This window comes from Hemibagrus wyckioides, linkage group LG10, assembly GCF_019097595.1.
Source record: "Hemibagrus wyckioides isolate EC202008001 linkage group LG10, SWU_Hwy_1.0, whole genome shotgun sequence".
NCBI classification, from domain to species: domain Eukaryota; kingdom Metazoa; phylum Chordata; class Actinopteri; order Siluriformes; family Bagridae; genus Hemibagrus; species Hemibagrus wyckioides.
The window spans coordinates 14,774,195-14,798,006 of NC_080719.1; the positions used below are offsets into that span (position 1 = coordinate 14,774,195).

Consider the following 23,812-nt stretch of genomic DNA (forward strand, 5'->3'; position numbering starts at 1 on the left):
AGGTCCACATCAGCAACCTTATAAGGTGGTTCAACATGTAAAGCTTCATATTTTTACAATACGTAGAGCATGCTTTCTTTTGTCTGAGTTTCAATGTAACCTTCTTCTCCTGAGACTTCCATTTCTGACCTTTGTTGGTTTCTTAATCCACACAATATGTCTTTTCACTCCAGAAGACACTGAGCTTCTTTCTGGAAATGTGCTGGACTGTTAATTAAATTTCTCTGCAACTAATGAGGAGACTTGCACTGATTGGGTTGAATAATCTCTCATATCCTCAGGAGCCATGTGGCATACTAATGGCTGAAGGAGCAATTAGGACAATTATTGCTATTTCAATTTAATTACAAACTAAATCTGTTGTAATCAAGAATTTGGCCATTCCTGTGCTCGGTAAAAGAGATGCCCCCAGAGGAGATGACACCATTTCTTTTGAATTATGTTTTCATTTTTTTCCCTCTTTCTCTGTCTTGCATTTAAATGAACTGTAGTCTTGATTATATAGACTGGACAAAGTGGCATGATCTCGCGCTCTCATTGCCACGGCCCAGGTTCGATTCCCGAGCAGGGTGCTAACCCAGCCACAGAAGAGTTTAGGGTTGCGTCAGGAAGGGCATCCGGCGTAAACCCTGTGCCAAATCGAAACATGCGGACCAAATGATCTGCTGTGGCGACCCCAAACAGAGAGCAGCCGAAAAAACAACATCATCATATAGACCGGACAAAAAAAAAAGGTCACATCAGATGCATGGGTTTGCCATTGGAAACATTTCACATTCTTCTGACTGACCGAGACATAAAAACATGCAATTTACACACAGTCCACTCATTTTCACTGTGCAGTCTCTCCATTTGGGACATTTTCAGTGATTCTGAAGGGTACACTAGATGGGTTATGTTTAGAGGAATAAGGCAATTTGATAGTGGAGGAAAATCTGCAGCTCTTTCCCTGGGGACCTGCTGCTCAATATACTTTTCCTTGTACCAGCTGATTGAAGTCCACGCTACTTAGAATTCTGATGAGAGACCGTGTAAAGAAAGTAAGAAAATACTAATAATAAATAATAAAAAAATACATAAATCAGTGCTCAATACTGCACCACCTCCAGCAGTACCATAACTAAATATAATGATGACATACTATTCACACCATCTGCAGCAAAATTATTTCAGATTGGATTTACCAAAGAAGTGAATCTTCATTTGCAAAATACAGGTCTAAGATTTTAGAACATAAACAATGAATTACATACATGCAAGCCTCAGAGCAAAGTAGAATATTTTCAACGTTATTTCACCAAGCTATTTGCATTCGGTATATAAAGGTTATGACTATATTATATTGTAGTCGAGTCCTGCTTAGCGCTCCCACATTTCAACACTCTCTCATTCCGTAGATATGAATTCCACTAGAATTTGAATCCTCTCTTACAAGCGCTGAATACATTTAATAAAACAACAGACAAACACCCTGCAAGATAGAGAGATGAAAGCTAGATTTAAACAAAGTTAGAAAAAGAAAAGGGATAAAGGGAGAACAAGCTGCTCACCAGCATGCCTTTCCTCTTGGCCTTGTGCTGTCTTATACTCGAGGCTGTAACTGAAACAGGCTACACACACACACACACACACACACACACACACACACACACACACTAAAGCAACAGACAACAAAGCAGCTCAAGTCATGCAGCAGATGTGCTCCTGTGGTGAGCAGAATCAATCTCTCACATCAGTAACACAGCAGAAGCAGATTTAAATCTGAAAATAGATATCTAACCATGTAGTAAGGAAAAAAGTACTGAAAATGCAGTCATGTGACAAGCAGAAGACTTTATTTATAGACACTCTGCCAGTGCAAAATGGATGCTAAAGGGGTTCTTCATTCTCAGAAGCTTAATAGCTAGATATATCCATGTCACTCACCTAATCCTAAAAAATTAACTTTACTCCTAGAGAGCACTTTGATTGCAGGTTAAAGTACAAGGAGTAATTGGGTCCTTGCCCAAAATTTGCTTCTCATATTTTTTATACTAAAGGCACAAAGGTAAGGGTAAAGATTAACTTTACTGCCTTCAGTTTGCATGCGCAATGCAACCACGCAAACGGCATAACTAAAGATCTAGAAATGCCATTAGATGAAAGTTATTTACGAAATAAACAGTTGACACGTTGGATACAGTAGCTAAAAACAGTAACAGCATCTTGGTGCTGAAATCAATTTATTCTGCACCACATACTGTAGTATATCCTCACTCCACACCAGCATCAGACTCAGCCATGACATGTGGCCCAGATCTTAAAGTAGAGCTGTATGTTAAAAAGCAGCTGAAATGATGCTGTAATACAGTACTGCTCAATTCCTGAAGCTGATGCAGTCTTTCTAAAGTCATTTCTATAGCGACGACTCAATCACAGAATCTTATAGAGTGGCTGTAACACAAACAGATTTACAATTGTATGTCATTTTTTAATATGATGGAGGTTTCTGTAAGGAGATACTGTACACTATATTGCCAAAAGGAACTCTTAATTCTTCAAGCATACCAAGACATTTTGGGAAATTTCATGCTCAGGAAGAAGCCATCCCCAAACTGTTCCCACAAAGATGGGAGCATGAAATTGTCCAAAATGTCTTGGAATGCTGAAGCATTAAGAGTTCCTTTCACTGGAACTAAGGGGCCAAGCCTAACCCCTGAAAAACAGCACCTGAGGTTAATGATTTGGAGGGGTGTCCCAAAACTTTTGGCAATATAGTGTAATTCTGGAACAAGGGTCAAGTGTCAGAACTATTTGTAATAATAAGAGGAAAAGTTTTATGACCTGGAAAAATCTTTAGGATTGAGGAAAAGAGAGAGAAGCTGCTGGGGGGAATGATTGTTTATAGCTGCTCTAAGGGAAGTAATACCAACAACATACTGTAAACTCATTTAACATTTTAAATTGTTGGCTCAATTGAAGCTTTAATGATGCTACAATATATAAAACTTTCTTCTTTAAAAGCTAATTTGGTTCAAACAAACAGCTGCCGATTTCAGGATATCATTAGATAGTAAATGGAGATGATGCACTGTGGGATCTGTAGGATCATTAGATAGTAAATGGAGATGATGCACTGTGACCATGTAGCAAAGACAGTTGGGGGAGAAAAAAATAAAAATAAAAAATTTCACAGTGGAGAATTTTTAGAAATAGCCATGAGCAATACCCGAGGAGTGGATGAAAGACTCTGTACAACAAACTCTACAGGGCTTGGAGCGGTTTTTATGGCCTGCACTGCCTCCTCATGGCTGGCATTTTGCAGGTCCACACCAGCCACCTGAGGAACAGAATAAGACACTGGGTCAGATTATTGTGCAAATCGGTTATATCATCCTGCACATCTGTGTATAAGGGACATTTTCTACCACTATTCTGAACTAGCATCTTGGAAGCAGCACAGAGATGCCATTATATCTAGGTTTGTGTGTGTTTGTTGCTCACCAGCAAGATCTTGTCTCCGGTTTTGAGTGCGTTTGTACGTCCTGCAGGGCTGTCTGGAAGCACCTGTTTAATGAAGATGCCTTTCAGCTCTTCTCCATTTTTCAGGCGCTTTATAACTGAACGACCGCCAACGATACTGATGCCCAGGGACTCACCAGGATCCAGCCACACCTCCACTCTGCACAAAACAAACACACTCAAACCCACACTCCAGGTTTGTTCACATTATATCTAATTAAGCCTGACAAATTACTCCTACACCTATGTTCAAATCTTAATTATGTAAAATCCTCAGCAGTCAAATATTAACTAGCCTGCTTTTTTATATACAGGAATATTAAAAATAATGATACCACAGGAATTTATATCACTTAAATCATCACAAGGGCGTCTATTAAAAGAAATTTAAAAGAAGACAATATCATAAGAAAAGAGACAAAAAGAAAAATTAATAGGAAACACTGGTGTACATATATTGGTCCATTGTTACCTTGAATTCATACAATGATTATTTTATTTAGTTAAGCACATGCAACACACATATAAATAAAATCCCAAATGACTTTTATTCATTATGTATGTCAACACTAAAAAAAATACATTATTTGACATTCCACTACACTAAGAGTGTGATCTGCTGGAAAACTGGAAACACTGACACTATAACTACTGACCTTATTTGTATTATTAAAAAAATCAGGACGAACCTGCGTGGGGGACCCCAGTGACTGAAGATGGGTGTTTCCTCTCCTTCTCCATCTTCTCTCTCTGGTAAATCACTGATACCATGCACATGTGCGCACACACACAGAGTTACCATATGTTCACAGTTGTAATAAGATGAAACTATGATGTTTGTAGCAGAACCGTCTCCCAAAGATTCATAATGCATTTTGTTCACCAACCTGTGTTCATGTCTCATCAGCCCCATTGCAGCCCCCTGACTTCTCGTCTTCCCTCTGACATATGAAGACAGCTGTGCAGAGCTGTGGAATGCAAGATGGAAAAATAAATATTTGTTCTTCTCTTATACATACACACACAGACATGTCATTAACCCTGCAAATTTGTGAAGCATCAAAAATAATTAGGCCGTCATAAATTCTGCTCAGGGTTCAACTCTGACAAGCAGATCAACACTGGACTCAAAATCACATAAATAAAGAGCGCTGTGAAGTGAAAGGAATTTAAATAATGCATGTGATCACACAGTAGCCTTGTCTCTGACAATTGGATTTTTGTTTTCCTCTGGAGGTCACAGAATCTATATAGCTGCATAAAACACTTCCTAAAGCTACGTGTGATTCCATTTTATTTTCAGCCAGACACTCAAACAATCCTAAGGGCCTGTTGCTGATTGAAATGTTATTAGAAACAGTCACCATGCTACATGAAAGATCATGTGTATGCTTGCACAGGTATACACATGCTCATGCTCATACATACATACCTGATCTCTAAATTCTCCATCAGTGACAGCACAAGCAGCTGTCAGGGTCTCAGCTGCATCACAATACAGCTTCAACCCACTGAGGAGGCTACTCTCACATAAGCTTTTATCTTTCTCTCTCCTACTCTGACCTGACGCTTGTTACTCTTCCCTGATTTTCATGCATTTTGAACAACAGGTGCATGTGTGTGTAATTCTAAATCAGTTCAAAATCTAGCTACAAGAATTCAACCTCATACCAGTTTAAACCTCACAAAACTCGGACACTTTTGTACACTTTTGCGGCGTACTGCGGTATTCAGAACTGTCCACAGCAGTCATATTTGTCTGAACTATTGAGATGATCTACATTATTATTTACCTGTGTGATTAGAAACATCATACAGAATAGAATTTCACAGAAATGACCGGTCTTACTGGGTTTGTAAAACTGGGCCGAAATCAACAGAATTACATTACAAATCTAAACAAACATGATTTCACAACACAAAAGCTGCATATCAAGTCAAATCAAAGCTTATAGAATAAAAAAATAATACAAAAGAAATCTGTTTTTGTTAGCCGTGTTGTTCTGACATCCGATGTTTATGCCAGGAAGCAGAATTTCTGAACTCCAAGGCATGATGGGCTTTTCTACACAAAACAGTCACCTAATAAACGTATTGATCAATTTCGTTTGAGGCACAAAATGTTTTTCAGTGCACTGACTTTAAAATAAAGCGACATAAACATAGAAATAAAATAAATCATAAAATTAATAAAGCACATTAAATTAGATGTACACCCTCAAATATATAGAACAATGCAAATATAAGTCTATTAGCAAAATATATTAAAAAAAATGTCAAAATAGCATTTTTATAGTACAGTGTGGTTTTGTAAATAATATCAAGTAGTACTGAAAAACATTGTTTGATTAAAAACATTTTTTGTTAATTTTGTTTAAATATTCTACCCTGTAAATTTGTCTTCAACACTATTACTACAGTTTTTGTATCTTTAGCTACAGCACCATTTGAACATCCTTCTAAAGGTTTACTAGGGTACTGATGGACTCCTGGGAAGGTCATTCTGTAACACAATCTGTAATACTGTCTTCATTCCAGTAGGTGGGGCTGCAACACTGCTAACAACATACACCAAGCAATCCCTATTACAGGTGTACAGTCACAAACACTTTATTAGGAACTCCTGCACACCATTCATATCTACTCAGCCAGTCATGTGGCAGCAGTGCAAGCCCTAAAATCATGCAAATATGGGTCAGCATTTTCAGCTAATGTTCACATCATGAGCTAAAATATGATCTCCGGGATTCTGACAGTGGCATGATTGCTGATTTTCCTCTGATTTTCAAGCACAATTGTCTCTATGGTCAGAATGGAGAAAAAAGGAACAATATCCAGTAAGAGGATGGAAATGCCTTGATGCGATGAGAGAGATCAACTGCAGAAGAACATGAAGGGTTCGGTTTCTATCAGCTAAGAACAGAAAGCCGAGCCTCCATTAGGCACAGGCTCACTAAAACTTGACTGGAAAAATGTGGCCTGGTCTATGAAGCTTGATTTTTACTGAAGCACATAGATAGTGGGTCAGAATTTGGCACCGACAGCATGATTCCATGGTCCAACCTGCCTTATGTCAACAGTCCAGGCTGGTGATGGTGGTGTAATGGTGTAGGGAATGTTTTCTTGGCAAACTTTGACTATTTTAATATCAATAAATCATCACTTGAATGCCACGACTGTTTTTGCTGACCATGTGCCACAATTTACCCATCTTCTACTGGCTACTTCTAGCATGATAATGCTAGATGATAATGCATCTTCTACTGGCTACTTCTAGCATGATGAATGCCACGACTGTTTTTGCTGACCATGTGCCACAATTTACCCATCTTCTACTGGCTACTTCTAGCATGATAATGCACCTTGTCTGAAAGGAAAGATCATCTTAAATCGGTTCCATGAATGGGAAAATGTCAATGAGTTTAGTGTTATTCCGTGATCTTCCTAGTCACTGGATCAGAATCCAACAGAACACCTCTGGCATGTGGTAAAATGGGAGTTTTGTAGCACAAAAGAACACCTGAATAATTTACTGGAATTGTGTGATGCAATCACGTCAGCATGGAGTAGTACAGGCCTTACCCAGTATTAGCTGCTAATAAAGTGTTTACCAATAGCAGCAGCAGAGTGTTTTTACACTTATTTTTCAGGCAAAACCCTCAATACAGAGGTGTCTAATTAGACTGTACAGGCAGTGTTCTATGTGCAGTTTGTTAAACACAGAGATTCAGATTGAGATTGATGTGCCACTCACTCTGTGTCTGTGTCAGTCAGAGTGAGTTCTGAGCCTTCATTCCGGGAATCTGAGTCCACCTCACTCTCTGCTAACTCCACCCATGTCCTTGCTGACTGACCTGAAACCACAGACATAAATAGACATGATGGTTTAATTACATTTGTGAGCCATGACCATTAATCTGTTTTACTTAATTTAGCTATTCATATATACATCCATACACACAAGTGAGAGAGGTTGAGATGGGGAGGGGGTGTAGTTAGAGAGAGACTGTGTATTTCCAGAAGCATCTGTAATCTTCATATTCTGGGATTTATTACCATCTTTCTAGGAAATACCAAAAATGGTGAACTATGCGTTACCAATAATACAGTAACAAACAGTAAGCACATATTGGTGCTACAGAAAGATTTACTCTAAATAAACTAAATGGCTTGTCAGAAGATCAATATTTGTCTGCCTTTGGCAGTTTGTCAAGCCTAGCTTAATAAACCTGCTGTCAAAGTCAGACTGGGCAAGCAAGCCATCTGAAAACACGACGAAGGCCTGGGGCTATGAAATAAACGAGTTCCTATCTGCAAAGCAAAAGTATTAGGCAAGGAAATTATTGTTTGATATAACTAGCTTGACATTTTGACAGTGAATTTTTAGTGGAAGCTAGACCATCTTATAACAGTGACAGTGACATGACAGACCCAACACTGATTAGGAAGGTGCCAGCTAGCCTGTCTCCCACTGCTGTGACTATCTGGTTTGAGACATATTCATGCTGCCAAAGCCAACACAAGCTGATTAAAAGTAAAATGGTCAAGTATGATGACTAGGCCATTCACCGGCTCTCAAATGCTTTGAAACTGAAGACTGTGCTTGTGACCCGACTTCAGTTTCTTATTTATATTTATATTTATATATATATATATATATATATATATATATATATATATATATATATATATATATATATATATATATATATATATATATATATATATATATATAGGCCTTGGCTAACTGGGAGATAACTACAGTATACAAGCTAACCTATTCAGTGACATTTCTGTTCCTTTTATCTGCACAGATTAAGAAAAAATTATGTGGCTGCAGATAAATCAAATATCGTATAGAAAAACACAAAGCAACAATTGAAAAAACACACAAGTCACTGAAAGCATACACACACACACACACACACACACACACTCACTGATGGGATGCTGATGGAGATTCAGGCTTGACTCCATGTCTGTTTGAAAGTATTCTTCAAGTGCAGCATTATCCTCCTCCACCTTCCAGAGGCATACAAAAACGAGAAGGAAAAAATAAACATTTGGTTGTAGGTGTATTGACAATTTAATTGTGGAATAAACCATGATGTTTAGTGTAGTCCAAGTCTCAAGTGATTTCAAATAAGTGAAAAGGGGGAAAACTGCTTTAGAAAGATCATGGCTGAAGCAATGTGATAATATAAGAGAATTGTTTTATTACTAGTGTTTTAGTAGTGAATATTACTCTAACATTTGACAATGCTTAAAATAATCTAGCCCTGGTAGGTTTAAGAACAGTCAAGTGAGCTTTATGGCATGAATGTGTGTGTGCTCATGGTGGCCAACCCATTCAAAATATAATCCTGCCTCACACTGTTTTCCCTGGATCCACCATGGCCCTGACCAGGATAAAGCAGTTACATGAATACATGAATTCATTACTAAAGGAATGAATGAATAACACATTGCACTATACTTCATTGACAAGAGCTACATAATGCAGGTGGCTACAAGTACATTTTTTTTTAAACATTTCAGAATGGACACCCAACCCGTGCCAGACACACATCCACAGACCCACTGCCCCAAAAGCTCACTTTCTAAGTATATTTTCAATACTATAAGTGCCTTTCTAATATTTTGTCTCACATAGTGCTTTCTTCTTCCAAATCATTGAATTAAGTTTCTTTCCTTTGCACAAATCTGCTCCGGGGGTTGAACTGTACAAACATGTGGTCAGTCTTCTGGCTCACACACAGTCTTACCTGCTGCTGTATTTCAGTATGGGTAAAGATCTGGTAGGGGTTCGACAATGCCTCCTCTTCCCTGAAGGGTGACTGCTCCCTGTGGTATAACAGTGGACTCTCCCTATTACTTCTCAAACTGCTTCTTTCCTCCTCATCATCTTCCTCCTCCTCCTCCTCCTCCTCCTCCTCCTCATCCACAGCCATCTCTCTCTCTTCGCCTGGCAGGAGCTCCGGCGTAATTAGAGGTTTAGCATAACGGATTGTACTATCCAGAATCAGCTCTGGGTCATCATCAATGTCTTCTGGAAGGACAGAGTCATCCCTAAAGCCCTGCTACAAACAAACAGATCATTAGCACTTTTTTATTAGACAATTCTATCACCCAGATACAGAGAGACATGGAATCTGATGAAGTATAAAGAGCAGTTTCATTCTAGCCAAACAAATAATGGCAGACATCAGATCAGATTCATGGGATTTACTGCTTTCTGGTTTTCAGCTTAAAGTTCCTCTATCTTGGATGTATTTCAGAGCACAATATGTATATCTACAAAATGAAGACACCTTTATTAATGTATCCAGTTTTTTAAAAGCACTCTGGAGCTACAGATTACACAAAATGAAAAGTGCCTACATCGAAATTTGAGAGATTCATAGAAGCAAACCGAGCATAACGTCAAAATGTTTCAAGAGTGTTAAAATGGTATTTTAATGTGAATTTATAGCCTGGTGCACTGTGATCAACTTCATTAGACCTGTGTGTCATTAACGGATTTTTATTTCAAATCATTCACTCCGTTTTTCTTACCAGACTGTGTCTACAACTCACACTACATTTTAGTTTATATTAACTTCTTTACATTTGGGGGACACTTAAAACCTGAGAAAAACCTGAACTAAATGCTGCACAGTGAAAGCCTAGCTTTTATCAAACAATCTGAGCACCAGGCTGAACATACTGAACTAAATTCTTCGTGGTTGGTTTTTGAGTAATATTGGGTTGCTTCATTCAAGATGTATGAAAACTTGAGATGTGAAAAGCTCTCCATCTCCCATGTCTACCTGTGAGCTGATCACACACATTTATGGTTAATACCTGAACATTCTACACATGACCTAAACCCTTCACCACACTCTCCTCCACATTTCTATCAGTAACTGAACGAAAGTTAGCCAAGACTCTCGTTTGTTGGCCACAAAAGAGCAGGCCTTCATCTCAGCAACAGGGTTCCTGCTTGTCCTCCTTTGCCTGTAACATGCACATACACAGTCTCTTAAAGATCATAAGAGCTGAAAGTGCACTTTTCCCCATGCTGCTCTCTCATCAGCCGATTCAGCACCTTTCACACCCCTCCCCTCATACAGCCCAGAACCAATTTACCATGAAAAATGTGCAGAGTCTAAAATCTTAATGGCGCAATTAGTCTCGTTTTGGGTAGATTTACGGCAGCACTTGACTCTGGTGCTTCAACTACATCTTTGCTAAAAATTCAAGGATAACTCGGTCATGCGTCTGAAAAGCTCACAGACAATGAACTAGGCATCACCTTTAAAAGTTCCTCATCTTGAGGACTAGTTGCTTGGTCTGTCAATCCTTTATTTTTATTCATTTACATCTTTTTAGAAAAACCCCTCTCCCTCTCTCTCTCTTTATCTCTTTCGAATTTCTCCATCTCCTCTTTCACAGTCAAGTGCCAGGTTTTTGCATTTGGTGATCGTGAATCCAACAGGCTTGCACATATTGGAGGAATTGAGTGTTCTAATATAATCCATGTGCCACTCATTATGTAACTAAACTTTCAACCCTAAATAATGTCATAGTGATATAAAGCCGTTGACTACACTAATCCATCACAAGTTTAGCTTTAGTTCTCAGAGGTGTCTGTACCTTAGACACAGGAAGCTGAGGATGGGCTGTGGGGAGTTCTTGCTCATTGAGATCTTCAGGTTTCTCCACAGTGTCCCTGTCTTCTGCCTGGGTCACACACACACACACACACACACACACACACATTCAATGTACTTTATTGTTTAAAATTGCATTTACATGACAGTAGAGATAAAAAAAAACAAAAAAAAACAACTGAACTGATTCTAACAAGCAAACAGCTAGAGTTAGACCCAGTATCTAATTAGTTTAAGAACCTACCTCAAGGAAACTCAAGGTCACTTACTTTAATGGTATAATTACTACAGTTTCATCACTGTAGTTTAGAATGTATTATTACAATATGAACTATTTTAGCTACTAAGAGACTGAGATTTTGTATTTGTGATAAAAGAACAAAAACATGACATACCATGGCAATTCTTTAAACTATTATCAATATGTTGCATAATATAAACAATGGGTTAGTTAGCAGTAAGTGAACTCATCATCATTCTTTTTTCACTGTAATAACCTGCTGTCATTCAACTGAGGCTGAATTGAAAGATTTTCAATTTGTCACGTTATGCAAGAACTGGACTCTCAAAGCCCTCAGCATAGTCATAACCTACTCGAACCCATCATATCTTAAGTGTCCTGCCTGCAGCAGCCATAACTGGACGTGTGATTAATATCAATATCCATTATGACCACCATCAAGGGCTTTGCACAGGTGTGCATGAATGAGTGTGAAACTCCAAGCTTAGAAGGCCACTGTGCTGAGTGATCATTTAATACATATGATTCAGCTCCTCAGCTAATTCACTAAGGCCTCCATGGGCAGAATTTGGTGTGCTTGAAAAGGTTGAGAAAGCTGGAGTTTGTCTGGAGTCATTAAAAAAAAAATGACAAAATGAGCTGTTTTTAATGCAACAATTAAACTTTCAAGATTTAGTTATGAATGAGAAACTTAAAAACCTCGAAAAAGTTTGAAAACTTCTTCCAAAAGGAACTGATACACATTACAGTTTTTTTTTTTAAAAATCCTCTGTAATCATCTCACACACAAAGCGGGATCACCTGCCATCTTTTTTAGATAAAAGGACACACCTTTAAAGTTGTTTCTAACTAATCATACAATTCAGTTAATTATTATAATTTATAATTATACAATTAAATTGCATTTATTTGTCACATATACATTACTGCACAGTGAAATTCTTTTTCTTCGCATATCCCAGCCTTGGAGGTTGGGGTCAGAGTGCCAGGTCAGCCATGATACAGCGCCCCTGGAGCAAAGAGGCTTAAGGGCCTTGCTCAAGGGTCCAACAGTGGCAACTTGGCGGTGCTGGGGGCTTGAACCCCCGAACTTACGGTCAACGAACCAGAGCCTTAACCACTTGAGCCCTTCATGTTCATTCATGCATTTATCAAATCAGCCAATTATATAGCAGTGCATGAATTCATGCATGTTCAGGTCAAAAGTTTCGGTTAATGTTTACATCAAACATCAGAATCAGGGAAAGTGTGATCTCATTGAGTCTGACTGCAGCATGCTTGATGGTGCCAGTGTTTGTCCTGTTCCTCCAAAAGGCAATTCATGATACTTGCATATTTTAACATACTCTAGGTTTGTTAGGTTGCTATAGATTTTAGGTTTTAATTGCAATGCACCTTACAGGAAGAGGGTGATGCACAAAATTTACACAAATTCCTCCTCTAACTGACCAGAATTCATTTATTAAAAATATAAATACATCCCCACAATCTTTACTTACATCACAACTACTTTCTAAAAAGATAAATGAAATACCTCGGTTTAAGATACACTCTTGCAAATATTTGACCAAAGATTTAGATAATGCGTCTAACTCAAAGCCCCTATCTCACTTACCCCCAGAGGTTTCCTGATGCCCAGGTACACTGTGCCTGGTGGCACCGCTTTGAGGACATCTACAGCCTGGGATAAGGAGCATGTGTCCAGGTAGGTGTCATTAACAAAGACCAGTTGATCTCCAGGCAGCAGGCCACCATGACTCTCTGCAACACCTCCGCTTACCAGCGATCGAATAACTATCACAGAGCGCGTAGTGTCCAGAGGGTCCTGCAGAGGGCAACACAGACCACAGCAAACATGCTCATACACACGCAAACATGCAGGATGATACAAACTCATACACACACACAGAGAGAGAGAGAGAGAGAGAGAGAGAGAGAGAGAGAGAGAGAACCTTCCACAAAGTTTTAAGGCTCAAATAGCAAAGCAAGTAATAGAGTAAGGTTATCAAGATTGAATGTTATTCTTGCATTCTAAACCTTTACTGAGAAGCAAAGGAGTTTCTGTAGAGCTTCCATACAGCTGCAGCATGTACTCTGAACCCTTACATACTGTACAGGATGTAAAAAAGTTCAAAGATGATAAGAAGGCCACATTCCAGCCACAAATAAAGCAGACAGTGGAGGCAGAGAGGTGAATGAACATAAAGCAAACTCCTCTCTCTCTCTCTCTCTCTCTCTCCCCCTCTGAGACTGTGTGTCTAGGCATCAATCACTGTCCCAGTAAGCTTATGCTGTAAAACTGCAATTCAGCTCCAATTTGATGTCTCTGACAATGTATTTGATGACCCATATGGGCGGCTTTTATGTGACGAGTGACAATATAAAAGTGATTAACACGTGGTTGGTTTAGTATGAAAGCTAAGAGAGCCGGAGCTGTATCATTAGCAGGCACATTCATATCACTATGACGAGGAGAAATATTTACGACTATAATCCACTCTGAGGGAACAGGAACGGACAGCAGAGTTAACACAAGAAACACATTTTTAGACTAAAACTTTGTCAATTATTTATTTGAGTCTCTTTTACTTGATTTTGTTTTGTTCACAAAAAGCAATTATATTCTATTGTATATTTGTCAAACTTCAACTACATTTCAAACATGACACTTATTAAAAATGGCAGATACAGGCAGTAGGTTTTCCTTCTGCTCTAAAGTAGCTCATACAGCCAGTACAGCAGGAAATAACGACACACACACAAACACGAAACAGGGTCTGTGTAAAGCTGGCACCCTATATGACTGTATATGAATAGTTGCATTGCTGCCATAAAAATCACCTTTTTTTTTTCTTTGAAAAACTACATTTTATGACCTGTAATGTCACTCATCACTGCTTCAAAGTAAAGATCACACTTTAAGATCAGACTGGGTGCTGAGTGCTGCAACAGGTCATTAAAAAAATAAAAATTAAAATGAAGTAAGAGTGCATTTATAGTACGAATACTTTCCTTTCCACATCACACGAGTACACGTGTTTTAGTTTTTGCATCCCTATGAAAGCAATTCACAGAACGCAAAACACCAAGTGATACTACATGAAATGACATAAAAACTAAATACAGTTCCCTAAAATATTGCCTATAAGAGTCAGTATCTATTGTTCATGCAGAGAACAGGAGAGGTCTTGGTCTATGAGCAGAGTTTCAGACTGGTCAATTAGGCTCAGATTGGGCAAGTTTCACTCTGCTAGACAGCAGTGGAGAACAGGAAACACCTGGCTTAGTGTCCACAGCCATTAGAGACCTCTGATTAAACAATGCAGAGGTGCTGCCGAGTAAGCAGAAGAGCAGGAGAAATGCAATATACTAAAGTCTGCTGAGAGAGAAATGAGACACAAAAATGAAGAAGGCAATAAAAGAGACATTAACGGAGAAAGAAGAGCAAAGATAAAGAGAGAGAGAGAGAAGGAGAAAAACAGAAAAACAAAAAGATAGAACTTGGTGCAACAGAAGTAAGAAAAAAAAAGCAAATGGGAAAAAGTTGGAGACGGGATTTGAAGTTCCACTCCAGCTGGCCCTTTTAGAGGACACTGGCTGCATTGTCCAGCTGCTGAGTAACAGCCAAGTGCACTCTTCGTTCCAAGGCCTCTCTCATCCCACATGGCCAGTGATGTCAGCGGAGCAGCTGGAAAAAAGCACGAGAAACAGAGCAGGGCTGGTGGGGCCACACTGGGACAGCGCAGGGGGCTGAACAGCACCAAAGCTCTACACGCAACCAAGTATGGCACCAGAAACAGACGGGCAGCTGTGGACAAATTCACAAGCATGTCAGCTAAAATGTGTGTGCGCGCGGGAGGGGGGGGGCGAGAGAGAGAGAGAAACCCAAACAAAGAATTGAGAGCAAGAGGGAAAGCGTCTTATTTCTTGTTTATGTTTCGGCCTGGGTGAAGCTCTGCAAGCTTTAACTTTAAGAGTTCGTATAAACCAGAGCTTATTACACAGTGCAGCTGCTTTCTGGGTGCAAGAGCTTTCAGGACAATGACCAATGACAACAATCCAGGCAGAAAAGCCACTGTATACAAACAAGGACACCCTCAACAGGCTGCTGCTGCTTAGAAATCCTGATGTGTACATTTTACAATCTGTTAATTTACCTGGATAAATATAGCAAATAATCTAAGACTAAACACAAACACTCCTGCATTTTGCATACACACAGACAGGCATCCAAGTCTGTACTACACAAATGCACACTACTAAACTAGCTCAGTGGTTTTTTTTTTGTTTTGTTTTTTTTAGTTAAGACTCTGTGCCATTTCTACTTGCCCTAGAAGATAAAACCACCCGCTCTAAGCTGCGCCTGCTCAGTGGGCCAGCCCTGCATGTGGAGGGGTTAAAATACTTGTGCATTTCAAGTGGGCAGTAAATCTACAGTTTGTGCTGGAATCATCTGTGCTGTCACTTCGCCTTATTCTTAAATCTTGCTGAACCAAATTCCAGGAACTTTTTCCATCACTTTTTCAACAGCCCTCCCCTTCCTTCTCTCTCTCCCTCTCTCTGTGCTGGTCTCTGGGGGAAGCGGAGGTCTGGATGGGACACTGTTCTCACGGCGTGGACAACTAACTGACTCACAGTGACCGAAACTGACATTGTTACGAGGAATTGAAATCTTTCTCAAGGATCTCTGTGCTGAAGAGCCAAGATCACGCTCTGCATTATTTTCATCTACATTAAACTTTTAAATATTGTTCATTCCAGAAAATCTTTCTTGGCACAAATGATAAAACTGTACAGAGTACACTTGGGTATTGACAAATGAAGCACATCAGGCTTTTCAGAGCTTTCCTGCAAATAAGGTCTTTATAAGGGGGCATAAGGGTGAAAGAGAACGTGGGACATGGGAACTGTTTATAATAAAGCTAGAAGATTTGATCCAGTCTTTGTAGCATGGACAATACCGAACAGAAAATGGCAGTGAATCCATCATCTTCACTTGGCCTTCATCAAACACAGCATGGTGGATCTGAACACTCAGTTACAGTGAAGGAAACTGATGCAATTGCCTTCTAAAAGCATCAGGTTTTAGATTTACACTCTATATGATCAATTTCCTTTGCTGTCATGGCAATAAAATTTCCCCTCGGTCAGATTCTGGTTCTGCAGGGCCACCAGATAAATAAACAAAGAGTAAATAAATAATAAATCACAGAGATGATCTATGCCTATCTGTCAGAATATTCCCACTAAATGGTGCAGTGATGTGCAGGTAAGAACATTTTGACTGCCAAAAAATGCATTCTCTTAGACTTTAACATTCTCTTTCTTGGCAGGCAGGAAGTGCTATAAATTACTTGAGCCATGGACTACATATATATAAGCTTAACACTGAAGGTTTACCAAGAAATATTCAATATTGAACACATCCTCTGTTTACTCTGCTTCTGTCTTTGTGTAAAATACACACCAGTATTACTAAATATTTCAAAAAAGCAGGGTCATTTGTAACCTTTTACCATCGCTGTAGCTCCTTCAAACAGAAGGTTATGGGGTCTGGTTAAAATCCTGTACCCCAGGAAATCTCGTCAATCATTCTCATTTTCAAAGCATTACATACGCGATTTCATGCATAACATGCAGTTGTTGTCAGAGAAAGTCACTGTAATAAAATTTTAATGGTTACAAGAATCCCATCTTACTTATGGCAAATTTGCCCTGACATGACCCTTTAGATCAGGTGTTTAGCTCAAGGGGGTTTCATTAATCTCCATTAGCAGCATAGCACACGTTACCAAGAGGCCATTTCACATTAATTCACAAGTTGCTGAAAACCATAGCATCATGCTTCTCACTTTGAGATCCTCCTGGAGTTCAAACTACAAAGAACAAGACCGCGGCAAAATTGTTTTATAATCGCTTTTTGGCACACTTGCTGTTAGGGGTGTCATTTAGGAGAGAAATACACCCGGAGTCCAGCTGTCAGTCTGGTGGTGGGCTCCCATCGATCAAGCTACAGTTACGGGGTTGGCTTGCATGACCTGAGACTTTGAGGTAACTTTAGCTGAACAGGTGAAAGGGGGGGTAGAAAGAGAATAGGGGGGAAAACAAAGAATAAGAAACAGATTAAAACAGGAAAAAAAAAGAGAGATAAAGAGAGAGCGAAAGGAAAGGAAGGAGTAAAATTCTGAATGCCAGGGTCCATGGAGAAGCCTCTGGAATGCTGCAGGCATGTCTGCAGATTCCATTCCTGACCACTCAGCCTTACCAGCTCAAGCTTCTTACTGAAGACGCCATGGCAAAATCAATTCCCCCCTCCCCGCCTCACACGCCGGAGAACTTTGCGCTACAGCAAAATGAAAGGAAGTTTGAGAAAGAGAATAAATGAAAAAGGAAATAAGACTCCTCTACAGGATCAATCTTTCCTTCTACTCTGTGCAATTCCGGCAATCTATTATTAAGCATACCTAATGTATAATGTAGGGATACCTCTCCAGCACTAGACACATACTGTACATTTTGCATACACACACACACACACATACACACTGTAAATAAATTCCCATAGGCTGCTCAGCTTATGCTTAGGCCTATGGGCAGAGAAGCGAAGGCAATGCGGAAGATAAGCAGTCAGACAGCACTAGGTGAGAGGGGCTCAGCTGGTGCTCAGTGGAGAGATAGTGAGTTCATGACTGAGAGGGGAGCACACAGGTCAATACGGCCTCCGTCAAAGCCCAAGATACACCGAGAACCAAATCATCTGCGACGCACACTCTACTCACTTCTCTTTGATGAGGGTTTCAGAACCAAAAATCAATATGGAAACTTATGATTGCTCTTGGGTGAATAGGGTTCAGAACAACTTGCCTGTGTTTATCTAATTTCACGATGTAAGAATGCTGACCTAGGATCAGCGCTGGATTTTATTTTATTTTTTTACCGAAGAGCACAATTACAGACCCCAGATCACTATTTATACTACTATACAATAAATATACTTTTCCAATATGTCTGGACAATTGAAACATGATTTTTGGCTTCATTTGATTAACAGAGATTACTAATTACCTAACATAGTCATCATTGTTTAAACTGATGTTTTACATTAAGAACCAAGATATATATGTGATGCTTATTTATTGAGAGTTATTTTTTGCAATTCTTGTTTATAAAAAATGTTATGGATTAGTAATAAACGATATCACTACCTATATGCATATGTACTACCTAGAGTCACCTTATGAAAGTATTGGACCAACAAGGCCAGTTTTTTTGCTTTTGTGTAAACATTTTGGTTTAAGAACACAAGATGAATATGAAATAAAAATTACAGTATTAATTTTCTGATATTAACATCTAGGCATGTTAAAAATCTTAAAACATGACATCTTTGGTAGGAGACAACTCCAAATGTATAGGACATTCATCACCAAGCTGCATCACCTGCATTATGGTGATTTCAGTTGGATCTGGGGGGGGGCATCTCCTCCTCTTCAGGAAATGAAATGCTTCTCAATTAGGTTAAGGTCTGGTGAATGACTTCGCCATTCTAAACCCTTCTACTTTTCTCCCCTGATGAAGTCTTTTGTTGTGTTGGCAGTTTGTTCTGATGTGAGAGATACCTTTATTAATCCCCTGCAGGAGAAACTGAACATACTAAAGTACATTTTCTTGCTGCATGATAAAGTTAGCCCCAATTAAACTACATGCATTTCTCTTTAAACTGGCAGAAAGATTATTTCTGCAGACTTCTGAATCCATTTTGCTGTTACCATTGTGAGTTACATCATCAATAAAGATTAATGAGCCTGTTCCAGAAACAGCCATGCCAAGCCAGTCCAAGCCTACTTCCTCCACTGTGCTTCTATATTTTGGATCATGAACATTTCCTTTCTTTCTTTCACACTTTGGCCTTTCCGTCCATTTGATAAATAGATAAATCTTGGTTCCAGAACTTCTGTTTCTCATCTCTGTACTTCTGGCTTTCTGCTGCTTAATGCAGACTGGTGATTTGCATCTTGTGTTATGGCCTCTATGTTTCTTTTTCAAACAATGGTGACTGTGATACCTTCACACAAAGCCCTGTGGAGGCTGTTAAATGATGTCACTGTTGTTTTTGGGTTTTTCTTCACAGCTTTCACAATAATTCTGTCATCAACTGCTGTTGTTTTTCCCGGCTGACTTGTTTGATGTCTGGTGTTAGTACAACATTACTTTCTTTCTTTTTCAGGACATTCCATATTGTTGGAAATGTTATTGCACAATGGCTTTGACTGATTTTGCCTCATTTTTCTCCAATATTCAGCTCTCTGGCCTTCGGGCTGGTTTATCCTTTTTAACACCACATGCAGTCATCACAGGTGAAACCCAGGGCTCAGAGGTTAACACAGCTAGATTTAAGTATCAGGAAATTAAAGCTGAAATGATCTATTATCTCCAAGTCATATTTCGACCTCTAACCTAATATCTTCAGGTGGGCAGCAAAAACAGAATTGGCCTTTTCACTTCAATAATTTCAGTAGGTCTGACCTCAGTAATGTGTTACTAATTAAAGAGACGGACAGATCAATCAGCAGTCAGTCAATGGCAACAGACCAAGATAAAATGTGCTGAATAATGATGACCTCAATATTCAATATTTAACATAACACCCATTCCTGTGACGTTTTAATACTCTTTATTTAAAATGAATTTCTCTAGTGCCGAGGAGAAACGTGTATTATATCCCTTTAGTCTTTTACATTTAATTAGCAAACCAAAAGGCAACACAACAAACTACTGTGACTGCAGTTGCAATGTCTTCTATTCAAAAATTCTCTGAATACACTGAATCCTGATTCAGTAAATCAACTAGTCTTAATTCACACACTGGCTAAACATATGGATTGTGAGTGCCGCTCCAGCAGTTCTTTTTTCTTCATTTCTCTGTCCCTTACAGAGGTGAGGAGTGAGGCAGAATTTAAGGGATCACTGCCCAGGTGACTGCTATTAAGCACCAGTGTAATTCTGTCTATGGGAACTGCAGCACTATCACTCAGAACGGCTCCTGACAAGGAAAGAAGCATGTCTTGCCATTAAAAAGTGATCGCACTTCATTTTCACCCATTTCATGAGCCGCGCCGATAAACCCACAGGCATTTATTATCTCCTTGACAAAATTGTGAAAGCACTGAACTTACATCTTTTCAGGTGATGGAGGCGAGTTCTGTGTAGTTTATATAAAGTGGGAGAAGCAGAGGCTTTGATTGATAAACGTAGCTGTGACCTGATTATTGCCGATTTGAGACAAGCTACTTAAGTGGGGGTTTTGTACACAGTGATTAGAGAGCTAATGAAGAGAGGATATAAAAGCAGCTTATCGCAGCAAGCGAGCAAAGCAAAGAGCTCTGATGTTTGGCCCACTGCCAGATAAATAGTGGTAGATCTTTCCAGAGGCATATCGCAGCCTCCTTTTGTTCTCTGCCCAATGATTTGTCACATCAACACACATTTCCTGTAATAAGGATTAAGAAGAATCAGGCAGGAATAATTAAATCAGGTCAGATCTTTCACTCATCGAGGAAGGTCTATTTATAGTCAACTAAAATTGATTAGCTGAAGAATGCACTTAAAAATTATCCCCACCAACATTTTTATTTATGGAATTTTCATGGAAAAAGATGGTGTTTATTCTTTGAGAATACAGACATAGAGGGACAAACCTGGTAGTCCAGAATGCTGAACCCGAGGCCTCGCTCGCCTTTCTCTAACTCCAGCACATGCACTTCTGGAGACCAGAGAGCCAACTCTCCCTCTTCATTCTCTTCATCTCCACTCTCCCTATTCTCGTCCTCCTCCCTCTCAGCAAAGCTTGGCTCTGGAGCGGTTCGCTGCTCAGCAACCCCCTTCTGGATCACTTGTGTCTGATGGAGAAGCAAACAACATTTGAGTGGAGTGTCCAACATTTGAGTTTTATTTAAACTGTGTGTAGGCGATGTTCAGCTCTGCAAAGAAGGAAAGTTGCTCTGAAAATAAATAACATTAAAGGAGCAGGTTAAGACCTAACTTCAATACAGTCAGCACTTTAGCTCTTCTGAACTATACAATATCCAGTGCTGTCCACAGATATTTAAGAACCTTTTAGAGTGCACCATAGACAAAAGTCAAAGTCAGAGTTACAAGAAATACTTATATATAATGTAAGTCTTATGTTAATAAGATTTTAATTTATTTGCTCACTGGGTATCTTTCCTGATAAAGCTCCATCGAGCCTGTAAGTCTGTTCATTAAGTAAAACACAGGATTAATAGGAATCACTTGTACATTAATTAATACTGTACCAAGACACATTTGACCAGACGACAGTGTACCACATTTTGGTGCCAAATCTGATCTTTGGTTTCAGGGCCTTCCCATTACTTCCACAATGGACTTCCACAAAGACATACCTCTTCAAACAATAGCTAGTTTAGCACTACTTTATATTTCTTCAGAACAGCCTTCAGTGCTTGTACCTCCAGTCAGTCATCGTGTCTTCCACATGCATAAGTCGAAACTTTTCTTTGGAATTCCTACAAATTGATGTCCTTTCCAATATAGAATTGTATAATATAAAGCACAGGTTCCCAACCCTGACCGGTCCTGCACAGTTTAGTGTTGTTGATGTATATACACATATATACATACATATATATATACATATATATATATACACATATATACATACATATATATATATACATACATATATACATACATACATATATATATACACATACATACATACATACATACATACATACATACATATGATAGAGTACTTCATGTTTCCCGTGTCCAGGGTTTGGGAACCTGAGCTACTGACAGCCATAAAATATATATGCGGAAGAATGATTTTTAAAATGCACTGACTGAAGCAGACAAAATATGACAAATTGACAAAAAAACTAGTACTATGAAGATATTTTTATTTTAAACAATTTTGTTATTGATTTGTCTGTGTTACCTGCTCCTGTAGGCTAGCTGTAGTGTTGCTGGAGAGCCACTCATCATCATCATCATCATCAGGTTGGTATTCAGTGCCCTCTTCATTGAGGCGTCTACAGCACACAAGAGTGAAGGGAGGAGGAACCTCTCGCAGGAACGCTACTGCTTCCCGCCTCGTCTTCCCGTACAACTGCACTCCATTTACCTAAACACAACATACATTACAAGCAGTTCATCCAAACTGCTGTGTAATTCCCATTTTCCATTCATCGAAAGCAGTCTTAAATGGGTGGGGGGGGGCCTTGTAGGCTGTTTAAGAGATCTGCAATAATTTATTTTATTTTCTCTAACCAATCAAAAATTTTTTGCCATTTGGTACAAGGCACTTCTTCACATCATCAAAATTAAACAAGTCTAAAGGCAGATCCAAAAGAATGTCTCGGTTCTTGGGAAGGACTGTACCTGAGCCTCCGAGAATGAATAGATGGCCTGTCTCATTTCTTCATTTTAAAAAGCAATTCTAACTGCTGTCGTTAGCATGAAAACATTCAGAACCATGACCTAGAATTGGCATTATTAAAAATATACTTCACAAAATTTCTAAATTTTGCCTGCTCTACTCACACAATTACTAAACTAAAGTGTATATGCAAGGCGGTCTACTTTCAACACCATACAGGACAGGATACAAACAAAATACCATACAGATTACCACCATTCATTCATAAATACAGGTTGTCATATTACTAAGCACCTCTCTTTCGCCAGGCCATTTTTCTGGCGTTCACTTGGACCTAAAGGAAGCCAGGGTAGCACTGTGCCATCTGTCCCAGACCAAGGATGCTCTAGCCCCCTTTCTGATCACCCCAGCAACATTATATACCACTGAGCTCACATCTGTCCATGATGTCTCTTCAGGAAGTATCCATAAGGAGTTGTTAGCAGTAGAGTTGTACTGAAGCATGGCATTTCAAACATATATGTAAAAGAGCCCTTTACATACTCAATGAGCCTAGCATGGAGCCTTGAGAAACCCCATGCTCCAATGGGCCAGTGCAGTAGGTTTGTGTTCTGTCAGGTTTGCTGCCAAGAGCAACAGGCTGAGAGTACAGCAGCTCATGGCCATTGGACCAGGTGGGGCTGAAGGGACAGCGGAGGGGCAGGAAGCAGAGGCAGTGGGGGAGTCAGAGACACGGCCTGGCATGCAGATGGCCTCGGTCAGACTCAGAAGCCCTCCTGCTAAAACATCTACGTGCCAGCAGTGGTGGCAGCAGCATGCCTTCCTGGAGACCTGGGGCTGGCAGGATGCAAAGGTCACTGTGTTATTAGAGGAACAGACAGGAGCCGCACCAAAGCCCGCCAAAAAGATGATCTGTAGGCTGGCCAAGCCCTGGGACCACCTGACCATAACTCCTCACCATAATGCCAATGGGAGAATAAATAATGGTGTAAGACA

At 39.5% G+C, this 23,812-nt stretch overlaps 1 protein-coding gene across 6 annotated transcripts in view; it reads right to left on the reverse strand.

Annotated features, from left to right (window-relative positions):
- patj (PATJ crumbs cell polarity complex component) overlaps window positions 1-23,812 on the reverse strand; it is a 114,573-nt gene that overhangs the window by 75,010 nt on the left and 15,751 nt on the right. For 3 of the 6 annotated variants that reach the window (XM_058401364.1, XM_058401368.1, XM_058401362.1), the window contains exons 17-28: window positions 22,376-22,561; window positions 21,093-21,293; window positions 13,010-13,219; window positions 11,137-11,223; window positions 9,267-9,581; window positions 8,442-8,523; window positions 7,256-7,355; window positions 4,389-4,469; window positions 4,191-4,262; window positions 3,484-3,661; window positions 3,209-3,319; window positions 1,551-1,610 (exon numbers count right to left, since the gene is read on the reverse strand). In XM_058401364.1, the coding sequence (XP_058257347.1) occupies window positions 1,551-1,610; window positions 3,209-3,319; window positions 3,484-3,661; window positions 4,191-4,262; window positions 4,389-4,469; window positions 7,256-7,355; window positions 8,442-8,523; window positions 9,267-9,581; window positions 11,137-11,223; window positions 13,010-13,219; window positions 21,093-21,293; window positions 22,376-22,561 (1,683 nt within the window). The remainder of the gene's footprint in view (window positions 1-1,550; window positions 1,611-3,208; window positions 3,320-3,483; window positions 3,662-4,190; window positions 4,263-4,388; window positions 4,470-7,255; window positions 7,356-8,441; window positions 8,524-9,266; window positions 9,582-11,136; window positions 11,224-13,009; window positions 13,220-21,092; window positions 21,294-22,375; window positions 22,562-23,812) is intronic. The other 3 variants (XM_058401365.1, XM_058401363.1, XM_058401367.1) reach the window with 2 other exon arrangements.